This window comes from Monomorium pharaonis, chromosome 10, assembly GCF_013373865.1.
Source record: "Monomorium pharaonis isolate MP-MQ-018 chromosome 10, ASM1337386v2, whole genome shotgun sequence".
Taxonomy (NCBI): Eukaryota; Metazoa; Arthropoda; class Insecta; order Hymenoptera; family Formicidae; genus Monomorium; species Monomorium pharaonis.
The window spans coordinates 9,598,001-9,610,575 of record NC_050476.1 but is presented as its reverse complement, the minus strand read 5'-3'; the positions used below and the strand labels follow the sequence as shown (position 1 = coordinate 9,610,575).

General features: G+C 31.5%; 1 protein-coding gene across 6 annotated transcripts in view; it reads left to right on the top strand.

Annotated features, from left to right (window-relative positions):
* LOC105831889 (myotubularin-related protein 3) overlaps positions 1–12,575 on the top strand; it is a 199,634-nt gene that overhangs the window by 37,331 nt on the left and 149,728 nt on the right. For all 6 annotated transcript variants that reach the window (XM_036293108.1, XM_012672341.3, XM_036293107.1 and 3 more), the window contains 4 exons: positions 360–672; positions 875–1,061; positions 8,113–8,291; positions 8,376–8,571. In XM_036293108.1, coding sequence (XP_036149001.1) covers positions 365–672; positions 875–1,061; positions 8,113–8,291; positions 8,376–8,571 — 870 coding nt within the window. In that variant the 5' untranslated portion in view covers positions 360–364. The remainder of the gene's footprint in view (positions 1–359; positions 673–874; positions 1,062–8,112; positions 8,292–8,375; positions 8,572–12,575) is intronic.

Genomic DNA, 12,575 nt, shown 5'->3' with positions numbered 1-12,575 from the left:
TTTTAATGAGTTCTAAAATATTAATTAACTATACAACTTTGTTTTTTATATTATTATGACCGGAAAAAAAATTTTTAAGGAGTAAAGAATGTTTTTTTAAGAGCAATTCATAAAATTTTGTAAATAAAAATGGAAAAAGTTATTAATACTTTATTTTTTGTTTATTTTTATTATTATTAATATTATGAAAAGTAAATGTATGTGTAAATATTAAAGAATAAATAAATTATAAATACAAACTATCAAACAAGTCCAGAGGCTGTTTTATAAAAATTTAACTTTTTGGATTTGATTTTTGTAGATTTTTTAATTGAGTTAACATTATAATTAATTTATAGAAATGGATATTCTATTTACAGAAAATATGGAGAGTTCAGAAGAGCCGACCAGTTTGCAGTCTATATGTCATTTACATGCTTCAGAGTTATTTCCTATGCACACGCATTTTGAATGCGAGGATGAAACATTGACCATTCCGTTTACACCATTGAGCGGGGAATCGGTTGTGGCATTGGGACGGACAACAGACGGTGTCTTGGCACTTTCAAATTACAGGTTTTATCTACAATTAAGTCAAACGTGTTACAACATACCTCTAGGTCTCATTGAGCAATTGGAGGTTAAAGAGATATTCTATTTGCACATTGGTTGCAAGGACGCACGTTCTTTAAGGTATTTATAACATATTGATATTTTTTGTATCTGTATAAATATATTAGATTTGTCGCATTTCGATTTTTTAAATTTATTGTTATTATAATTTATATATAGTGTCTAATTTATATGTATAGTATAATTTATATGTATTTTTATAGTTTTAATTTAGTTTTCATTAAAAAGATATGAGAATTATTAAAAATATTAATAATTTTAGTTGTGCATTTACTACAAATGAGCACTGTTTGGAATGGTTTAAACGATTGCACAAAGTGACCTACCCACGAAAAAGTATAGAGGATATATTTGCGTTTGCGTACTATGCTTGGTCTATGGAAGAAGGCAAGGATTACCCCAGGCTCGGGAAAGACAATAGTTCTTATATTATCACATTTAATTCAGAGGTAAGGTTATTTTTCTGTTGAAGGTAAGTTTTCTAGTTTTCTTACATAATATGAAAAATGAAAACTTGATTAAGTTTTGAAAATACATTTCTGATTAATATGTAGACATTTTCACAAATTTTTTTAAACTTTGACCGATAAATTTTTCTAAAACGACTTTTTAAAATAGCATTAATTTTTATAAGAAGACAAGTTTTAAGTAATTTAATTGCAAACAATCTATATATATCTAATAATTCTAAAAAAACTTTACATAAGAAATAGAGTTTATATAAAGAATATTTTGGAATAAAAGATGAAGTTTCATTATATTATTTTTGTATAAAATATGAAATATGATTATAATATAATTCTTCTTAACTCATTGACATCCATGCGGATGCATTTTTAACATAGTTTTCAGCGACTTTATTTGTTGCAACGTTAAAAAAAATTGAAAAGTATTATTTTTTATGTAAAATTTTACGCTCTTTTAAAATACATTATCAAGAATTTGTGTAAAATAAAGCCCAAAAAAGTTATAGTGGCTTTTAAATTAAAAAAAAATGCGAAAAATAGCAAAAAATTAAAAAAAATTTTTATATTAAATTAATATGAAACGTCAACTCTTTCCGCAACCATCGGTGCACAAAAAAGTTGTACTTTAAGGGTATATTGTTCAAATTTGTCAAAATTTTTGTTTTTATTTAAAAATGACGGCTAATTTGTGACCTAAGGATCATGTCTACGAGCTGTATTTACGAGTTTCTTACTATTCGGGATTCTTGATTAGCGTGAATTCCCTTGCCTCTCATCATTTAGGGAACACTCTTAGTAAATGCTCAAAAATAACTTTATACAACATCAATTTCTCTAGTGATTTTTATCAAAGCATAATTTACAGAAATATAAATTGCATATGTTACAGAATTTGTATGTTTTAAGTATGCATGTCTCTGAAGAACATTTTTTTGTGTACTTTGTCGACATACATTGTACAGTATAATTACAGTTGAGATGTTATTAGACTTGTGAACAATTGATAAAAACAAGTGAAAATAATGTGTTGTAAATCATGAAAATAATGAACATTGGAGGAAAATATAAAAAAATTATGGAGAATTATCGACACTTGATAAAAATACATTTTTTGTTATAATTTATAAAATTAGAAATATGTATTTTTATATAGATATTTTATAAAGGTGTAACCTTTGAATTTCGAATATGATTGGTTAACGGATAGCCGCGGGATTCAGGATTCGGGCGGCGGACTGGTTGAGTGACTAGACAATCATGTATATGTACAACGGTGATGGTTTATTAATTATCTATCATTAATAGTTCTACGCTAATTATTTACAGTGTCCCTACGCTAATATTTACAATACAGGTGTGTGTTGCCTTGTTTTGCGAGGTGCGCAATGCTTGATGCTGGCGACGTGTCGCGGCGCGCGTGCGCGCGGAGTATTTTGCAGTAATGCGGCGCTTCGGATTGGTCGCGGCGGTATGGTTGCGACTACGCGGTGTAGCGCGGTGTGCGTATTGGTCGTAGCGGTCGGTCGCGGCGCTCGGATTGGTCGCGGTGGTGCGGAGCTCCGATCGGTTGTCACAGTGATCAGCTGTTGCGGCGATCAGTTGTTGCGACAATCAGCTGTCGTTGACAATCATCCCGAGGATGATCATCCGCGGCGTCAGTTTTCCCTCAGTACGGGGTCCCCGAGAACGGTGTCGGGAGCGGTCGCTCAATACGCGAACCAGGAATCGGATAACGAGCGGGGCGGTGTAGTGCCGCTCAGTGCGCGGCGTTAACCCTTTAACGTTCAAATGCACAAGATTTTTTTCGTAAACTTTGGCGACGTGAACTCTGTATAAAACGGACAAACTTTTTATTAAAGATTACTTTTCTAGAGGGTTTCGAGTGTGCTCTTTTGAATGCCGTCGCGAAAAATTAAAAATATCAAGAACATCGAGTTTCTGAGCTTTTTTTCAAAAAAGGCACGATTTTTTTCGAGTAAAATTTTGTTTTACGTGGATTTTCTTTATCGTAACGGGTTTGGATTAGGATCGGAACTGCATAAAGCGTGCACTTTTTAGCTGTACTTAAAAACTATGCAGTGCAAAAATTTTTTTTAACACGGCGGATCGAATATGGCTGCTTAAATGTCAGAAATTTTGGAAATTCTCAATTTTTACGGTTTTTTCTATTCAAACAATTGTAATTTGATTTACTAATGCTCATTAATCACTTAGAAACGTTTGACCATATTAGTTTGTATCTTAAAAAGTGAAATCAAATATGGCGCTTCTAAAATGGTGACTAGGATTGGCGGAAACACCGAAACAAATAGTATAATTCGTAGTTTTTTGTATATTTCCGTGTACTAATGTAACTGGGCAATACAAAAGCAACTATGTGCGAATGTGTGTATACATACATCTAATTCAGGAAATAATTATAAGTGAAAACTAATGATATTACTTCTAAATTGTCCTTTGCCAATGATTTCCATGTCAGAGTTACCGATTCTCACTGCGTGGAGGTGGACGATTATTGAGAATTTTTTTTGTTTTTTTTGTATTTTTTAATATTTTATTTTTTTATAATTTTTCATATTTTTATTTTTTAATTAAAAAAATTTTTTTTTGTAATTAAATCTAATGATTACTCTCAAAACATGTCTTACAAAAATATAAATTGTTTACAAAATTTTTTTGTTCTTACTTTACATGTTTTTGTTGAACAATATTTCTGTGAGCTAACTGACTCGGTTTCGTGTTCTTTCATATTTATTTTTTTCATGTAATCTTTGCTCAGTTCTAGTGCAACATCTTTAGTATTATGTTTTTTACCTTGTGGATCTGTTATATCTTTTAGAATTGTAACGTTAGTAATGGAAGCCTGAATTATTCTTATTAGAATAACTCATGTCCACTTTTTTGAGCGTACAATAGGCATGACCTTGTTACAATGCTGATCATGTCTACGCCGCCCATAAATTTATTATAGGCTGAAAAAGCATTAGGGAAGGAAATATCAATTTTTTTAAATATCCTTATTTTATTATATTTTTATATCCTTATAGGCTTCCATCACTAACGTTACAATTCTAAAAGATATAACAGATCCACTGGATAAAAAACATAGTACTAAAGATGTTGCACTAGAACTGAGCAAAGATTACATTAAAAAAACTTATATGAAAGAACACGAAACCGAGTCAGTTAGTTCACAGAAATATTGTTCAACAAAAACATGTAAAATAAGAACAAGAAAATTTTGTAAACATTGTAATTTATATTTTTGTAAGACATGTTTTGAGAGTAATCATTAGATTTAATTACAAAAAAAAAATTTTTTTTAATTAAAAAATAAAAATATAAAAAAATTATAAAAAAATAAACAAAATGTTAAAAAAAACAAAAAAAAAACAAAAAAAGTTTCTCAATAATTGTCCATCTCCACGCGGTGAGAATCGGTACCTCTGACATAGAAATCATTGGCAAAGAATTAGAAGTAATATTAGATTTCACTCATAATTATTTCCTGAATTAGATGTATGTATACAAACATTCGCACACAGTTGCTTTTGTATTCCCTAGTTACATTAGTACACGGAAATATACAAAAATTACGAATTATACTATTTGTTTTGGTGTTTCCGTCAATCCTAGCCACCATATTGGATTTCACTTTTTAAGATACAAACTAATATGGTTAAACGTTACTGAGTGATTAATAAGCATTAATAAATCGAATTACGATTGTTTGAATTAGAAAGAACTGTAAAAATTGAGAATTTTCAAAATTTCTGACATTTAAGCGGCCATATTCGATCCGCCCTGTTAAAAAAAATTTTTGCGCTGCATAGTCTTCAAGTACAGCTAAAAAGTGCACGCTTTATGCAGTTCCGATTCTAATCCAAACTCGTTACGATTGTAACGACCTTATTTCCGTGCGGATTAGCTCGCCGGGATATGGAAAGAAAAGGTCTGAGACAATAGACAATGTGACTTGTGATGCGAAACAGTAAGATATATTTAATTATTTACACTATTTACAATATGTACCGCGTGTTGTATACGTGCACGCACCGATCATGTGTTTCGCGTAAGTCGCGTGTGATGTTCGATGGCGGGCGCGGGGTTCGCGGTGAGATCGGTGGGGAATCGCGCGACTTGCGGAGGTGATTTTCGCCTCGACGCGATGTGATATTTTATGACGGGCCGGTGCCCGTATCGTGGCCCGACGGATGTTCGGCCGGGCCGTACGCGGTCGCTGGTCGCCGGCAGGCGGGGGTTCGTTATACGATAAAGAAAATCCACTTAAAAAAAAATTTTACTCGAAAAAAAAATCGTGCTTTTTTTAAAAAAAAAAGCTCAGAACTCGATGTTCTTGACATTTTTTTCAATTTTTTGCAACGGCATTCGAAAGGGCACACTCGAAACCCTCTAGAAAAGTAATCTTTGATAAAAAGTTTATCTGTTTTATACAGTCTACGTCGCCAAAGTTTATAAAAAAATCTTGTGCATTTGAGCGTTAAAGGGTTAAGGAAGCGCTCAATACGCATTGTCAAAGGAGTCGGGTTTAAGATTAGACGGTACTCAGTGCGTGCACGGGGTAGCCCAGTTTGTTTCGCTAGGAGGATTGGTTGGCTCAGTTTGCTGGGGAGATCTGCCTTATCACCTCCTTATTACCGATGGAGGGCTTTTATAGAGTTTGGTGATGAGCGGAGAGGACTACGCAAGGTAGAGGGGTAACGGCCCTGTACTTGTTTGCCCGGAGGGACGGCTCGTTACAAAGGTTGTTATTTTTATTTGATCATTCAATGATTGAATTAGATTAGAAACCAAGAAAAATACATATTTATGTATAGCAGCAATGAAATTTAATAGCCACAATTTCTACTATTTTGAATTTATTGTCTTATAACTTTCTAAATTTATGTCCATTGATATGTGTCTATAAATTAATTTGTAAGCTGATAATAGTTCGTGCGTAAAACAAAAATTGTTTTTAAGAAGGGATTCGTGGAAGAATTTAGGGAAAATGTAGAAAAATTGACAATTTTTACATTTTTTGGTTGTCATATTGAAAATGCCACAATAAAAATGGTGTATTAGATCGGAAATAAACTGCAAATATCCCATTATTTTTAGTGATAATAAGCTGTTAGTTATCCGAAATTTGCAAATTATTGTAGAAAAAATACAATTCGTGTTTTTGGGATTTTTTTATAAAAAAGAATTTTAACAAATTAGAAAAATATACTTTTAAAATGTATAACTATTTTGTACACGGATGGTTGCGAAAAGAATTGAAGTTTTATACTATTTTGATGTAAAAAAAATATTTTGAAAAAAATTGTTTGACTTAAGAGGGCCGTCTACATTAGAGGGTAAAAAAAATCGATTTTTTTTGCTTAAATCGATAGTATTTCATCCGTAGAACATGCTCCTGAAGTCTCAAGTATAGATTCAAATTGTATCAGGCCGAAATGAGCACGTGCAGTGCGCACGTCCCGAGCGCTCCGAACGGGACGGCAAATAAAAATCCCTAACGGTCTTTGAAAATGTACATTGCCTGCTCGGAAAGAATTACTTGAGAGGTATTTAGATGGGTATACACAAAATGCCAATGAAAGTTTTAATGCGACTATTTGGCAACTGGCCCCAAAACACTTCCATTGCGGCCGCAAAATCATTGAAATTGCTGCCTACATAGCTGCTGGAATTTTCAATGAAGGCTATCTGTCGGTTCTAAGAATCATGTCATGCATGGAAATAATTATTGGACCAGTATGTAGAAATGTTGCGAATAGAATGAACGAAAATTGCACGATTAGCCAAAATCGTCGTAGCAGATCTGTTGCGCAGGAAACGCGTACTTACGACAAACAATGGCTGTTGGAGAAGAATGAATTGTATGAGGACACTGAGGACATTTATATGGAGCAGGGATAGTAGATTAATCGAAAAGTACGGATAAACAATCATTAGCAAGCTTTTATCAACCTTTTTCTTTGATTGGAAACTTTAAACGCGTTTTTCTCGAAACCACTTTTTTCGAAACTGCGTACACGATTTAAAAAAAACTAATCGACGGATCCACTTTTATTTTTTTTAAATTAAAGGTTATTAAATTATCTTCTGTGTGAACCCAAAATATAAATTAAAAGTCATGTAAAAAAAGTTATTTAAAAAAAAAGTCAAAAATTTTTCATAAAAAATTAATTTTTTTTAAATGCTATTTTTATAAATTTTTTGTAATAAATGTATGGCTTTCTTAGGTTCACTTAGAAGCTATACTCATAAACTTTACAAAAAACTTTGGTTTTTTTCTTTCAGTCGATTCTACTGTATGTTATCGTGTACACAGTGTGGAAGGAATTTTTTAAGGCAGTTGTGCATTTTTGCTTACAACTTATAATTAAATAAATAAAATTTTATAATAAAAATTGTTTTGAGTACCTAAAGACATGCACAATAAGTGAAAAAAGATCGCAAAAAGATCCATTGCTTAGTTTCATTAGAAAAAAATCATAAATTAGTGCTTAATTTTAGCCTCCTAATGTAGACGGCCCCCTTAAAAGCCTTCATAACTTTTTTGGACTTTATTTTACACAAATTCTGATGTTGGATTCTGAAAGAGCGTAAAATTTTACATAAGAAATGACTTTAATTTTTTTTAGACCTTTAATGTTGCAAGTAAAGTCGCTGAAAATTATGTTAAAAATATGCCCGATAGGCGTTAATAGGTTAGATGTAATGTTACAATGAAATGTGCAATTTGGTTTATTAGTACATTTAAAATTACAAATAATTTTTTTCAACTTTTTTCACATTAGTGTTGATTAATATAAAAAAAATTTAAATGATGTATTATTACCACTTTTGTTGCTTTAATTTTGCTTATTATCTTAAAAATGGTAATGTCAAAAGCTCCTGCATTAAAAAATATGTATGAACAGTTACATATTTTTTCTTTACTTTTTTAAAGCTAAAGAATCTTTTTAAATGTTTAGCTATGATTGAAGAAATTTACAATATGAAATTGTATCCTTGTTATTAGGTCGAACGATTAAAATTTAATTTGCATGGTACATGGCGCATAAGTCAAATAAATAAGGATTATCGGATGTGCCCATCTTATCCGCCAGAACTTCTAGTTCCTGCTTGCATTTCTGACGAAACTCTTGAATTTGTTGCCAAATTTCGCAGTTCCCGACGAATTCCAGCGATTGTCTGGAGGTATAGTTTATTTTATATTTTATATATATGACAGTATTTATAATAAATATTATTTATCTTATTATTCTAATTACGTATCTTAAGACATGTGAATAACGGCGCCGTAATAGCTCGCAGTAGTCAGCCAGAAGTTGGTTGGCTTGGTTGGAGAAGTTCCGAAGACGAGGATCTTCTGAAAGCCCTTGCGGATGCGTGCAGCTATGATAAAGGTGAATCTACTATCGTAGATTCGCCTATTACATATTCCGACCCTGGCGACGATACGGCAAATGCTGCCAAAGTAAGGAAATTTTCAATCAATTAAAATTTTTGCAGTTTTACTGCACGTAAAAGTTTCAGTACGCTTGTTATTTTTTTGTGTTTTATGAAAAGTTGTGTATAAAAAGACTTCAAAAATTTATGCGATTTATAACATTATTTTAACATTATTTTTCTTTTTTCTTTTTCTCTTAAATTTTAATTAATAAAAATTGTAAAAGAACGTTTTATAAAAAATTAGTTATTTTTACATAAGAAGTTATGATACTATCGGTGAAGAATTATTAACTTCGTTATGGATGATATATACTAAGTGGTAAACTGAATTACTGTCACTTGTTACTAGAGAGCTGGCTTCAACACTAATGAGTTTTGACGGTGAAGTTACTTTTGTAGTTTATACATTGCTGAAAGTGATTCAGTCCTCACAGATTAGAGTTCTCGAAGCTAAAGAGATTTTCCAATTGATTGAAAATGAACCGCGATAAGATGTTTTTCTAACATGTGCTTCTTCACTACTTCGACCTTTAGAAAATCGCAGCTGAAACACATTGCTTATTATTCGAAGTGTATGGTGATGAAACTCTGTCAGAAAGAACATGTAGAATTTGCGTTTGAACGCTTTTGAAAAGTGATTTTGACGCGAGACAAAGAATGTCCCGAATAGCCCAAAAAATTTTGAAAATGTCGAGTTGTAAGAATTGCTCGCTGAGAATCTCACTCAAACGCTCTTAGAGTTGCAGCTGACAGCTACCAACAACAATTTTGTCAATTGAGTAATGAATTGATGCAAAAAAGACCATCCGTAGTCAACAATCGACACAAAGTCATTCTTTTGCATGATAGCGTTTGACTATTTGAATAGCGCATGTTTTGAAAAGTGTGAAGCAGACACTTCTAAACCTTGAATGGGAAGTCTTCCCGCATTTAGCGTACTTTTCAGACTGGGTACCGTCTTTTTTGGTCGATGCAACATGCATTTACGGACACACATTTCTCCAGTTACGCAGAAGTTTAAAAATGGGTGGATGAATGGATTACCTCGAAAGACAATGCGTTCTATTGTCGTGGGATTGCCTTATTGCTTGAGAGATGGGAAAAAGTGATAGAAAATGGAGGAAATTACTTTGATTAAGATATTCATTCACTTTTACTTTGAAACAAATCAATTTTAGAAACGAAAGACAGCAGGAATTAAGTTTATTACCTAATATATGCAAAAATAAGACGTGCCACCAGTGTGGATGACACATATATGTGCATCTTTAAAAAAATTATAGTGACAAGTATTCCAAGGTTTCTAGAATCGCTGAATTCGAATTTAAGATCTAAATTACAAAATTTAAAATGGATCCAAAATTTGCAAAATAATCAGATTTTCTTGAAAATATGTTTTTATAGGTTTTTTGGATCGCTAAATCTAAATTTCATGTTAAAATTATTAGGATGTTGAATAAGTTCTCACTTTTTTCGTGAAAATTAATGCGTTATTTTAAAAAATCAGTAAAAAACCTGTCACTGAAAGTATTGTCCATCGCTAGCCACTACTTTTTTCCATCTTTCTGGCAGCATTTGAATTCCACGTCAGAAAAACGACACGTCTTTTGAAGCTATCCAAAAGTAAAAAAATATATGTTATAACTTAAGATATAAAACTACTAAAGAAAAAATTGTAATTATACAAAAAATAATTTATTTAAAAAGTTATTGAAATAGATATTTGTGTTACAAGTGCGGACAGTCGGCTATTTCTAACCAGTGCAAAGAGTGGATGCACGAATCGAAGGCGAGTACGTTTACCCGCACGAGTGGAAATAACTAATTCGCACAAGTAACACATTTTATTTTTGTTACGAGTGCGTAAAAAATGATGGAGACAAGAAGTAGTTTAGAACAGAGGACGGAGAGTCTTTGGGGGTAGTCTTTCACAAAAAATTTTATTTTTATGTATTTTAAAGAAATAAATTGTTTCAGTAATTCATAAAAAAATTTTACTTTTGTTGCTAAATATGTACGAGCAGGAGCTTTGTCAAGGAATTTTTTATATTGTCTGTTATTAAAATTGTCGACTTTTTGCTTTGAAATCCTTATAGAAATGCAACGAGTTGTCATATTTATTAATTTTTACTTTGTACTGTTTGATTTTAACGATTTAAGCAGCTTTGATACATAATGACACGATGCCTGCGAATTGACAGGTTATTTATTTAGGATTAGTTTTGTTTGGAAGCAACGAAGCATCGAAAGTTATCATAGACGGCGATGAAATGTCAAAATGATGAACGGTCGGTAATTTTTGCAAAAGTTTTGCAAGAGTTCTTATATGCGTTTCGAGAGATAACGTGGTACGACACGAGTGTCAGAATGAAGGGGAAGGTGATTGTCGTGCGACTTTTCTGCACGGTTGATTGGTGAGACTGCTGTCCGTGCACAATCAATGACTTTTCGGCTGGTAAAGAGCCACGAAAAGGACCTTTTTTGATGCATATGTAACAAAAAATAATTTTTTATTTCTTATTTTATTAACGAAATTAATTTTTAATTTTTTTCAGTTTTGCTTTAATACTCTGTATAACATATTTTAGCCATCAAAATTGGTTAAGTTAATTTGGAAAAAAAAAACTTTAAAAATTGTTTATAATTTTTGTACAATTTTTATAGTTAATATTTGGGGTAAATTAATATTGTAATGATAACAATTTAATGTGAACTAAATCCAAATGAAGGTAGCCTAACCCATGCTTATTCTACTATATCTACGGCTATTATGTCATTTTTTTAAGGAGAATTAAAAATGTTACTATTTGGGTTTTTTGGTACAACAGTTTTTTCGTTACGAAGCACATATACTTTGCACCCTTAAAAAAAATTTTTTTTAAAGTTAATTTTGTTAAGATATTGTGTATTTTGAGTTAATTATTTTGTACAGTACATATGTGTATATTTTTTGCGATATAAGACATAATTGAGAGTGCATGAAAAAAAAATTTTTTTTGTTAATAAGTTTAATTTTTATTATTATAAATTAATAAAAAATTTTTATATTTTATTAATGTTAGGTATTAAAAAATTGAAATAAAATTTAATATTTGAAATTTTATGTACTGGGAGAAAACAATTTTGATTGCGTTAGTACATGAGGTCACATTGTAATAGTTTTAAATCGTCTTATGCTGTGTTTCATTTAAAGCTTTACGACTTTATTTTACATTTGCTAAACAATAAAGATGAAATGAGCGTTGCGAGCTTCAAGTTCATGACTGTTGTAAACGATTGAAGTGACGGAGTTTGCCTCTTTAAAGTATAAACTATGATTATTAATTGATTTTTTTAAGTAGTTCAAGTAGTTCAAGATGGTGGATGCAGTATGGCGTCTAAATACATGGAAATTATATTTTATTGTGATATATGTGTGTGAGTAGTCACTTCTTACGTTTTCAAGGTCGCTGAGTACGAATCTTTGGTCAATTAGTCATTTTTCAAAATGGCTAACGAATACAATATGATGTCTACATGCCACGAAATTCATACTTTTTAAAAACTATGCGTTTGAGTACTCATTTTATATATTTGTGAAATCGCTGAGAACAAAATTGGCGCCCAAGGTGAGAGTGTCTACTCCCTCAAGTTACTCAAAATAGACGAAAGTACCGCCAGCATCAGCATTACCTTCAATCGTTTACAACAGTCATGGACAAAATTTTTTGAAGTTTTTTACTATAAAAAGTTAATAGTCGATGAAAAAATTTATATCAACTTTGAGCCGCCATATTTAATTTCCAATAGAAAATTTTGAAATTTTGACCCCAGAATCTGAAACAGCAACTCTTTTTACGTAGAAAAGCATATTTCGTTTTAAGTTTTCATGTGATCTCATCACTTTTCTGAGCCGAAAACCAATCGACTATAAAATGTCCGCTTGAGAAGTAATGGGTTAAGGCACATAAAAGAACAACTTATGTTGTTTTTTAATTGTTATAGTTTTACATAAAGGTACAAAGTACATTTTGTTTTTCTCTTATCTTT